Source organism: Stegastes partitus, unplaced genomic scaffold (genome assembly GCF_000690725.1).
Source record: "Stegastes partitus isolate 25-593 unplaced genomic scaffold, Stegastes_partitus-1.0.2 Scaffold2771, whole genome shotgun sequence".
Taxonomy (NCBI): domain Eukaryota; kingdom Metazoa; phylum Chordata; class Actinopteri; family Pomacentridae; genus Stegastes; species Stegastes partitus.
In genome coordinates, this window is record NW_007580502.1 from 42,288 (window position 1) to 53,808 (window position 11,521).

General features: G+C 37.6%; 2 protein-coding genes across 2 annotated transcripts in view; one reads left to right on the top strand and one right to left on the bottom strand.

Annotated features, from left to right (window-relative positions):
- The window catches only part of kif17 (kinesin family member 17), a 6,698-nt gene extending 5,998 nt beyond the window's left edge, over positions 1 to 700 (top strand). The window contains exon 14 of the mRNA XM_008305994.1: positions 404 to 700. Coding sequence (XP_008304216.1) covers positions 404 to 594 — 191 coding nt within the window. The 3' untranslated portion in view covers positions 595 to 700. The remainder of the gene's footprint in view (positions 1 to 403) is intronic.
- Positions 701 to 3,221: 2,521 nt separating this feature from the next.
- Positions 3,222 to 4,989, bottom strand: LOC103375675 (specifically androgen-regulated gene protein). Its single transcript, XM_008305993.1, has 3 exons — positions 4,885 to 4,989; positions 4,433 to 4,628; positions 3,222 to 4,318 (listed from the first exon to the last, which is right to left on the bottom strand). Exons 1-3 carry the CDS (start codon positions 4,987 to 4,989, stop codon positions 3,222 to 3,224), a joined length of 1,398 nt encoding a protein of 465 aa, XP_008304215.1.
- Between the last annotated feature and the right edge of the window lie 6,532 nt (positions 4,990 to 11,521).

Consider the following 11,521-nt stretch of genomic DNA (forward strand, 5'->3'; position numbering starts at 1 on the left):
ATTCTCACTGTCGTAAATTTGCAGGTTGTCTTTACTCTGTGTATTTCTGGTCTTATTTAGATGCTGAACTGCAATATAAATTCTTGAAGGGAGAAATATTAGTCAAGCTAAGATTATTCAAACACAAATGAAACTAATCCTGTTTAGATTGGAGATACATTAAAAATGTTTAAAAATGTTTTTTTTTTACATTGAACAGATAACTAAAAAATAATCACCTTGTTCTGTTTTTTTGCTGTTTTTTTTTTGTAAAGTGATAATTGTGGTCACATGTTCTACAGAAATACAATTTTATTTCTTAAAGCAAAAACCTTAGAGGCTACAAGTGAGACTGCAGCAGGAGTAGTGCCAAACCAACTAACAGTTAGCCATTTTCCCATCTGATGGGGCTCTTCTCCTGCAGCCATCCACTCTCCTCCCCTGGTTACCATGGCAGCCCACCTCTCTGTGAGCGGGTCCTACATGAACCCCCCTGTCAGTTCAGAATCTGTCTTGCCTCGGCCCTTCCGCCTGGAGTCGCTGGGTGTCCCAGTGTTGAATGGTAAGGTGAAGCGCAAGAAAAGCAAATCTCACATCCATAGTGAGGGGCTCTGAAATGACTGTGAATTCCCATGCTCTTTAACACAGCTCACTGTGAACTGTTTTTCACTTCATGATTTTATACAGTGATTGACCACACATACAGTAAAGTAAAATATTGAATATTTGTCAGCTGGATCTTTCTGTGTGGAGTTTGCATGTTCTCCCCGTGCAGTGTGGGTTCTCTCCAGGTTCTCCAACTTCCTCCCACACAGTCCAAAAACATGTTGAGGTTAATTGGTGATTCTAAATTGTCTATAGGTGTGAATATGAGTGTGCCTGATTGTCTGTCTCTAAGTGTACCCCTGTGATAGACTGGTGACCTGTCCAGGGTGTCCTCTGCCTTTGCCCTGAGTTGGCCCTAGTAAGGATTAAGATGTGTATAGATAATGGGTGGATATTTGGTAGCTACAGCTAACCACAAAGGCACACAGGAGTTTTTGTGTACGTTGAGTGTCATGTGACTGTTGTTATAATTGTTAATTTTAAACTAAATGCTACCTATAGTATGATTGTATCCTTAAATTTTTGCACTGCAATAAATAAGTCTGAAACTGTAATATTTAACTTCTTGTATTTTGCTGTTGCTACTGTTCTTTACCAAGCATTTAAAATTCTACGCTTGCCACTGAAAGAATAAAATAAAAAAATAATTAATCAACTTCATGGTTAATTTCATTTACTTGGCAAAAATCTACTTAAACTTGACTTTAGAGTGTTAGAAACAATATTAATGAATAAGATCTCAGCCAATATGTTAGACCAGTTTGTGGTGTCACAACAAATATGTAATCTAAACGGATCAGGGGAGCTGCTGTCAAGGGAGCAGTGTTATCTCCTGTTACACATGACCTCTGGGTCAGCACTGTAGATTTAGATCTTACTTTACTGAAGCCTAGTAAAGATAAAAAAAACCCTTCATTTATGCTTGAGTCAAATGCAAATGTGTAAGTCATGAAACTTGATTTGGCCGCAATATCAAAAGATCACACTGATCTATTTTAAATATTATTTAAAATGTAGCATGTGCTACCAGTACTGTAATTGTTGCAGGAGATGCAAAAAATATTAAAAAAAAAAAAACAAAACAGTACAGTAACATATCAAACACTGTAGTTTCATTTGTTTCCCGACTGATAAACCCAATCCTTTCCGCAGCTCACTTTTCTGTGTGAGTGTCGTATTTCTCATTTTGGCTATGGCCTGATTTCTTCATCCATTGTTTAATATTACTTGACCGGCAGAGAGCCGTGTCAGTTTCAAAATTTGACACCATTTATTTGCCTGTGCCCAGACATACTAGACACAGACGCTGGTCCATTAGGCAAGCCCCTTGTATTGCTGAGGGATAGCGCGACAGACCGCAACCCTAATAGTCTCTTGCAATAATTAACCACAGACTAATCTAGTAGTTTCGATATTGTTATGTAACAAATGTCTAGCTATTCAAATGAGCCAGTGGGAGAAATTGTAAGTGTGACATGCAACAGATATCAAGAAAACAGAGCAAAGGAAAGCATTGGTCTGCTGAGATCACATGGAGGTGGGGCTCAGGATAATCGGATAATGGAAGAAGAGCTGAGCAGGCTTTCTCATCATCCGAGTGGCTTGTAAGATGAGTAGTATGACTGATAGTCATTCTATAACAGGAGTGCTGAATGTAGCACAGAAGTAAAGACTGTGCAGGTTTACAGAGATGAATGTGGTGATTCAAAAGGGTCTGTGAGTTGCCTGAAGTTAATCAAATCAGAAGTCAAACTGTCTAAATCGAAAATAAAGGCTTCAGAAAACAATGCCAACATGCATTCTATTACAAGTAGACTTTATTTTCAGTGGTAGAGTAGGTAGAAATAAAACAGGATCATTTTTCATTCTGGGGGAATGTCTCTGGAAGGCAACTACACAGACACATTATTAAGACCATTTAACTCTTGTACATAAATCAAAAACAGTAGTGGAAAAAAACAGATGACGCATAGGATTTGGATAATCATTTAATGGAAATTGCTTCTGCAGTTTATAAAACACTGAAAAATCACACCAATACACTTTTAAAATTTTGTTTTGCAATCTTTAAAAGCTGCATGAATTAGTCTGCTTCTTTGAGGCTTTGCTCGGAGAAATGTGCTCAACAATCCATTTACAGGCACATCTGTGAATCATGAAACAATCTGTAACATACCAATTCTGATGATTTGGGCACATCCTTATACACTGTCAGACTGATTTGGTGTCCAGCTGCGCCTTATCAGTTCATGTCTAGCTGAAATCCATCATAGCAAACACAAAAAGGGATTCGGGTTAGATGACAATAGCATACCATTGTTGATCACATATGCAGAGCTTCAGGGGTTTGAAATGTGTCAGGTGTATTTACAGTGACTCTTGAAATCTACTGCAAAAAAATGGTTTTGGATAAAAACAGTGTCATTCAGTGAGTGAGTATACATGATCTACATTTTAAGTGCTGGTGTTGCACTTTAAATTATTCCTCGTCTTCATCCTCTTCTTCTGCTTTGGTTTGCCAAAGTGCAAAGTGCCAAATTCCCACTTAATGCTCTAATTCTCTTTAAGCAGATGGTACTCTTAAACTGCTTCTGACTACTGCATTTACACAGCCAGACTTCTGTTGTTTGTTGGTTTCAGTCTTTGAGCAGTCCAAGCTTTCTGAGAGCCTCTTTTCGATCAGCTCCCATACCAGGTACCACCATCACAGTATATCCGACGGAGTTTGTGGGCTGAGCTGTAGTGGTGATTTTCACTGGTGTGGCTGATTGGATGAGTTGTGGTTCAGGGTAGTTTCTTTGGTTGTCTGGAGTGACACAGTGCTTCAGACCAGCTGTCTTTAATCCACTGGACTGAGCAGGATGCGATATCAACACTGGTTGCTCGTCACGCCTGGAACCGTGATGGAAACTGGCACTGCTCTGTAGAGGCCTGCTCTTGGGCTCTGTGGGCACTTTAGAGTAACAGAACGATGGGCTCCTTGATGGATTACAATTAGATGGAGCCCTTGCAAATCTGTTTGGTGTTGGGTCCAGAGAGGTGTGAGATTTGGGAGGAGGCAGCGGGGCTACGACCTCATTTTCTGGCTCTTGGTCTTTCAGGAGGCCCAGCTTCTGCAAAGCTTCAAGTCTCACCACCTGTGGATCTGTGGCATGCTTCCCACCATGTGAAGTGCCTGAGGTTTTGGATCCTTCATTTTTTGTTTTTACAGTAATGTTGGCTGGAATCTTGGGCTTGGGGGCCACAACTGGGAGGCTTATTTTAGAATTGGAAACTTCTGAGTGGGACCTGTCAGCTCTTGATGGATTTCCAAAGTTTGGGCCTTCCACTGGGGCAGGAAGGTGCATTTCCAAGTCTATAGTGTGATCAATTCTGGGACATAAAGGTGTCTTCTTTGCAGAGGCACTCCTCCGCAAATGAACTAGTGCATCATAGGATAGAGGTCCTCTCGGTAAAGGACCCTCAGCTGTCCTACCTAAGTAGTCCCTGGGTTTCGTGGAAGGAGGTATCACAACATTAACCTCTAAGGGTACTGGGGGAGCAATAGGTGTCTGGTTGTGTTTGTGATCAAGTTTGTTGTTCTGAAACGTGACCTGATTTTTAGAATACAGGGTTTTAGTTGTGGGTATTGAACTGCTTGCAAGAACAAAAGGTGTGGGAACCAGGTAGCTCTGCACGGGTTTGACGTCAACATTTTCTTTGATGAGTTCCTTAGAGTCGTGTATCTGTGAACCTGAAAGAAAACCAATATATATATTTGTCACTAGACATACAAAATATTTAATTTCAAAGTATTTTACTGACTACTGTATCACTGTCTTGGATCTGTCTCCAGAGATTGAATCACCGTTGAACTTGCTCTTGCTCATGGAAACTGACAGGTCAGCCAGTTTGTTAGCAAGGTTGCCATGGCTGGGCAGTTGTTCAGGTTCGTCATTGGACAGCCCACTATCCTCCTCAGTATCCAAAGACTCGATAGTCTCCTCCAAAAACATGAGACAGGCCCTCTCTTCAGCAGACAGATGCTCCAGACTATCATCACTCTGAAATTCAGAAAAGTAAAGTTTTCCTTTTCAAATGAACTCAACAATATGATATCCCGAAATTGACAAACTTACTAAATAACAGACATACAATAGAACCAAACAATTAAATATGACGTATCCCTTAGCTTTTATGTTCTGGCTGTTGTTTACTAATATTCTTTTTGTTCTTGATATTTCAAGTTGTTTTGCACAAGGAATTGCAGTAGAACTACACAGTTTCTTAGATTAAGAAAAGCTAAGCTCAGTTACTTACAAAGGCAGAATTGGCACTGACAACGCTGTCACAGCTGCCAGCACTGTCCATGCCATTCATCCTCTCCAATCCAGTCCCACCTGGCCAGGTATCGCTTTTAGGCATCTTAACGCCCTACTTATCCAAAGCTGGTGGCACAGACTGTTGTTTCACTCTGTGAAAAGGGGGGAAATGAATTTAAATTACAATTTACATTGTTGCTCTTTCCAAAGTGAAAATATTCTTTAGAAAAAGACAAAGCTTTAAAAGGAGAGTCTACTTAGTGGATAGAGGACCATATTAGACGTTTTTGTTGTTGTTGTTGTTGTTGTTTTTAAAATATTCTAGCCATGTGATTCATTCTTCAGGCCCTGCACAGCATTTATTTCACAAGTCCCTAAAGGCCTAAAATACTGGCTGAAAGACTGTCCTATTTAATGACCTTCCTTACAATGTTTTATAAGTTTTGTACTCTACCGCAGCTTTTGTGTTACCTAGTGCCATTTTTTTTTGGAGAAATGCCTTTTATTCCTGAGATTAGTTTTTAGGCAGTAGACAGCAGGTTCACCTTCTTAAAAAAACAGTAGGTGAATTACATGTATCCAATAAAAACACATTATTAAAGTAAATTTGATAAATGGACTGTGTGAATAATGCCTCAAAGCTAATGACAGTAATAACTACAACTGACCGCTAACTGTTAATACAGTCAAAAAGTAATAGCAATAGAAGCAATGTTTCAGTTCATATTGACAGCACACTAAAAGTTTTCATGGCCAAGCATGTACGCATTGATTTCCAACCGTAGTAGTCCACAGACAAACCACAGCATGTATTAACAACATCCCCTCACTGGATACTCTGTAGACAGATCAAACTAATGTTGTAATTCTGACTGACTAAGTCTACTTTAATGTCTGTACAACTAGAAGCTTTGGTTTGATATTGTTTTTCAACTGCAAAGAAACTGAGTGAAGAGATACTGATCAAAGAATACATGACTTGAAGGCAAGCAAGCTGCACATTTGATTCTAACAAATGCATGCAGACATGGAGAAGAAGGAAAATTAGCTTCTGTGTCTGAAAGGCAATCAGCAACACAGGGGTCTGGACACTGATAGATCAGGCTTTTTGTGTTCACTCTTAGTAAATGAGCATACAACAATTTCCCTGAGGTTTGCACCGAAGGGATCAATAAAGTTCTATTCTATTCTATTCTATTCTATTCTATTCTATTCTATTCTATTCTATTCTATTCTATTCTATTCTATTAACACTGTCAAACATGATAATGTATGTAAAAATAACCCTGAGTTACATCTAGCAAGCAACTTGTGCAATAGTTTTAGGGCCTCTGAAGAATCATCTTTCGAAACCTCCTCTAGATATGAAACATTGCATTAAAAAATATTGTCTATATGTTTAAATATTTTTGCTTACAGGGACTGTTTTAAAAACTTTGTCACTGGTGCAAGTTTTGTTGGCAAACTCATCCACCTAAGACTTCAGAATCAGTGTTCTTGTAGGTCTCATTTTCTGATAATATAACTTGTTAATGCTTTTACCTTCTGAAAACAAACTCATTGGTTGTCATATATTTTTATGGTTATAATCTGTTCATATGTATACATTCATTCATATTTAGAGAGGAACAAAATGCTTATGTATTTTCAGGTCAAAGCTGATTACTGCTTTTAGTAATTTGAAGTGTGTTTGTTCCATAACTACGGTCAAAACTAACAAACTTTGACCTTCTAAAGGAATGGGGTTTCAGTCTGTCAACATACAAAATATAGTATTTGAGTATCTGATACGGTCAAGAAGAGTTCCATTGGTTATATTTGTACTACTACTCAACTACTCAAAATGAACCGACCGAAAAACTGTTTGTGTTCACTTTTGTCCTACCAATAAGTTGTCAATTTTTTCCTTCTCTATGGAAGAGATGCCGGGCAAATTTTGCCTTTCCCCATATTGCAATAGGTTTCATTTACCAACAGCCAGGAAAGTGTGTCTTGTATTTTTTAAGGTTGTAAGAGTCATTTCATACAACAGCCCTGGGGCAGTAAAGCTTGCAACTAGTTTTCAAAAGAATCAATGCATGCTCACTACTGCATTATGATGTAACGGAAAAATAATATAAACCTGCTAAATCTTAACTGTACTGGACAATTATCTTTAAAAGGTAATTAACACACACTTTAATTGACTTTAAAAAATTAATTAACATACCCGCTGCTGCTTAAAAATCCATCCAAAAAAGAATGTATACTTCACTACCGGTTTGCAGTAATGTAATACAATATGTAGTTAAACCAGTAGTTAATCTGCAAAAATCTCTCGAGAAGCTGCATGTATTTGGTAACACTGCGTCTATTTTTTAGAATTCTACACAAAGCTGTCTACATGTCAGCCTATTGACACCCTATGTAGCCCTTCTGTGGTGTGTCTTACATGTACACCAGCTTTGTGATGATTGGACAGCCTCACTGGCAAAGAATGGGAGGTTATCATAGCTTAGCGTGCCTCTAACAGATATCTAACTAGTCTTCTTACTGCATGTGACTTGGATTACAGCACACATGCCACTCCTAATCTTTCTTTACCGGATCAGTTTCAGAGGGAGTGGAAGGCAGCAGCAATGATCTCCTGAAAGCTATATGATATCCAGTTTGGCCATATTGTCTTACTGTAACAGTCGTGTATTAGGGCATTTAGGGTGTTTGTGAAAGGTGTATATTACTTCACAGATAATGAGACCATTAGTTTTAGCAGGTAAATACAAGGAGAGGACAGCTTCACCCTTACTGTAAATAGCCACGAGAAATTGAAGCAATGATTGTTTTGCACATATTCAAGTATGTATTTTTTACTAGAATGAACTACTGTAAGAAAATAGAAGCTTTAACTTACACTAGTATTGTAGAAATGAAGCTGGGATTGTGGTATAAAGGAGCCCTTGTCTGATCCTGGTGAAACAAAATTCACCTTTGGATAAGTTTCAACACCTGAGAGGCATGGGCTGCTAGATAGGCCAAAGTAGATACAAAAGCACTCCTGTTCACCGTTCCTGCTTTGCCCAGTCATTCCATCCCTGTAAAATTTTAAAGCCCCTATTGCCTGGTCAACATGTAATTGTCGCCATCTGCCCTACTGCATGCAGGTCAGGATATGAATTTGACCAGTAGAAACTCAGTGATAACGTTTATTGTGACACTCGCTGACACAATCTGGGCTGATTGCATGCAAATAACAAGCAGCTCTTGTGGCCTGGAGGCAACTGAAAGCACTGTGCAGACTACTGATTTCAGACTTGTGTTTCCTGATTTTTTTTTAGGTATCATACTATAGTTGCTATGCTGCCAGTTGTTTCTTGAGCTCCTAACTTAGAAAATGACTATAGCCGATGATTAACCTCTGCTCACCGTTTCCAGAAAAGAACATTTGTAGCACTATTGAAAATTTATCAGAATGTTATCTCCTTGTAGACACACCTTGAAACACACTTGCAACAGCTATGAAACTCCAGGATCTGCTGTGCTGTAACAAAACTCTATGATGCAGAGGTTGGAGCAATAAATTTAACTGCCATTTCAACCTCCATGGATCATTCGGTCCAGTGACACAGTTGCTGTTTTGTTTTGACGGCTGCTGTAAAAGAGCAATTGGCCTAGCTTTTATGACCTTTTATGCTTTGTTTGAAGAGGATTATGTAATATGTGAAACCGTCACTGTTACATTCTCACCCGTTTATTTTGAACCCAGTTACTTAACATCCACCCTCTGTCTTTAGATTCTGAAGTCATTTTGAGCGCTATGTCTTTTGTAATGAGGACTATCGTCCCCAAATACATCCATCAAATCAAATCGTGTAAACATCTACAAAATAATTCAATCAAGTAAAGTCGAAGTAACTCAAAATTGTACGCAAGTGCAGTACTTAAGTAAATGTACTTAGGTACTTTCCACCACTGGTTACTTAAAGTGATCTATAACAACTCATTCTTTCAAACGGCAATACAACATGACTACTGTGATTACTCTCGACTGGGACCAGGAGCTACACTTACACGATAATACCACTATACATGTTGTTTTGAACAATGCATATTATTCAACGCTCATGTTTATCACATAGACTGTATATACACACACGTATGTATTTATGGATTGTTGATAAAGAAGATTATTTGCCCCAGATACATCCATCACGCACGTTAAAGTCTACAAAATACTTAAGCTTTAGTCAGAAAACAGTCAGCAAAAAACAGGCTGACTGAACAAGGTAACTACGACATTTAAGATCAACAAGTCTATCAATAACTATACTAAACGAGAAGTCGTCGAGTGGCAACAAAAATAGTTAGAATCACCACACTTGATATTTCCTTGAGGTGAACAGTAGACTACGTAATTATGAATAAAGTCTAACTAATTTTCAGAGGGTTTAAAACATCTTTAAGTAGATTTACCTGATGAGAAAGTTGAAGTCTTCCGCAGAAACTAGCATTAGCGGACGGTCTGGATCTCCGTACGCCAGTCTCTTCCCATCCTCTGCTGCGCGTGCAACTGAGGACGCCGTGGGCGCGCGTCTCTGTGTGACACCTGCGCGATCGACTTTGTCCGATAAGCTGTCAGCCAATCAGAGAGCAGCATTCTCCTTAAGACACCTCGTCGTCACGAGTGTAATGTGTCTCCTCCTCTCCCGTTACCTGTAGTGTGCTGCAAGTACTTCAGTAAAAGTACCAACACCTCAGAGTAGAAGTACTCTGCTACAAGTAGAACTCATGTATTTATATTCGGGCTAACTCACAGACCGTATAACCAGGGAACGAAATCCCTTAAGAACAATGTGTGTAAATATATATGTGTTTGAATATCAATGTAATATATAAATATTAGAAGAACGCTTAAGTGAACAGTATTTTGGGTATTTTTATCCCAGGAGTCACTTTGAGCCAAACAAACTTGTCAGTTAAGGGGTTAAAGGATTTAAATCCCCCAAACTATTGAATATTTGGTTTCCTATTGTTAGAATAGTAATAACAGTAATGATGGTTAAAATAAATTAGTTATCAAAAGTGAAAAATAATATTAATATATAACATTTTGATGGCAGTTTTTTGATGACATCATTATTTTTTATGTCCCGATTGTAAAAAAAAAGAAGAATTTTCCACTTAGCTCTTTCGATATGGAAAATATCTCATTTAAAAAAACAACAATGGGATCATGTAAAGAAACTAGCAAGTGTAAAAAGTCTGAAAATGAATGAATATTTAGTAATTATGATCAGAATTGATCGTGTTCAAAAACAAATTAATAATTTAAAGTGGAAAATAATATTAATATATGACATTTTTTAGGCAGGGTGATAGACAGTGGGGTAGATTTTGTAATCCACAATACAATTTCTGTATGTCCAAATGTACATACACACACACACACACACACACACACATACACGATGCATCATTATTGAACCCTTTTTTTTTTTTTTTTTTTTACAGCACATAGCGTATATATACACACACATGTGTATCTCCAGATTGTTTTACATAGCTGCTGAAAAATAATACGTGGTTGCCAAAGAAAACACACTTAATTAGCTGTAATGTTTTAGTGTGTTCACATTTTTGTGTTTTTTCTTGGCAAAAACATCTTGCACTGTTGGCCCAAATTGTAATGTACAGCTGTTAAAAACATAAAAAATGTATTGACACAGCACCAGAGATCTTAAAAACAATATTAGTAAACTTTGGTATGTTTTGGTACATTAAGTGTTAGAAAACAAATCGCAAATTTTGTTTACACTACTAATCTATTCTGAACCAAATGTATAACATTTACTGTCCAATCAGAAAAAGCAAATACTTGCAATTTAGAAGGTAAAAAATGGTGAATAATTAGTTTTTTTTAAATGAACAAAACCAGGTGTCAAATAGTTTGATGTTTTAATGAAACTAATGTCATAAAGGTTACATACGTCACACAACAAAAAATGCACCAAAACAAATGCAGTAATGCACATAAAAGGTCCATAAAGGTTATTAAAAAAAAAAAGAAAAAAAAAGCTTCCAGTCTTGCCAAAACAGTGAACTTTATCAATTATTAAAAATGTTATCACAGAATAGTTCAGTCCCAAATCAAAATGCAAGCATTACATGTGTTAAGACTCTTATCTGTTACATGGCCTCTGCATAGCAGTGGTAGCTGCTACAGTTGGCCCAACAGTGAGTAAACATATCTTAATCCTATTAACAACGGGTAAATGTTCCTTAAAATAACATGAAGATAGTGTAATCCTACAGTCTTGGCCAAGAATTAGGGTTGTTTTGCCAAGTGGGGTTTAATTCCAGTTGCAACGTATTGCCAGTAGGAGTTACAGAAATGTGTGATGTGGACAATGACGTGTCAATGAGTATTATGGTTAGAAGTATCTAAGGATTACTAGTTTCTACGTTACTGTCTATTTGTATCTACACTGTAAAAGAAAATTATGCTGCCAGAAAAAAAAGCATGTTAAACAGTTGAACTGTACTGTAATGTTCAAAAATTTTAAAAATACAGCAAATATCTGTAGAATACATTTTTAACTGATTTAAATACAGTTAGTGTCAGTTTTATGGTTAACCACTGTAGAAGAACAAATTACCAT

Bases quoted from the DNA above. Each gene is read 5' to 3' on its own strand.
- LOC103375675 (XM_008305993.1), bottom strand. From the start codon at position 4,989: ATGCCTAAAAGCGATACCTGGCCAGGTGGGACTGGATTGGAGAGGATG. The intron at 4,629-4,884 runs GTAAGTAACTGA...TCTGAATTTCAG, and splicing joins TCAGTGCCAATTCTGCCTTT to AGTGATGATAGTCTGGAGCA. The intron at 4,319-4,432 runs GTGATTCAATCT...GTTTTCTTTCAG, and splicing joins GAGCAAGAGCAAGTTCAACG to GTTCACAGATACACGACTCT.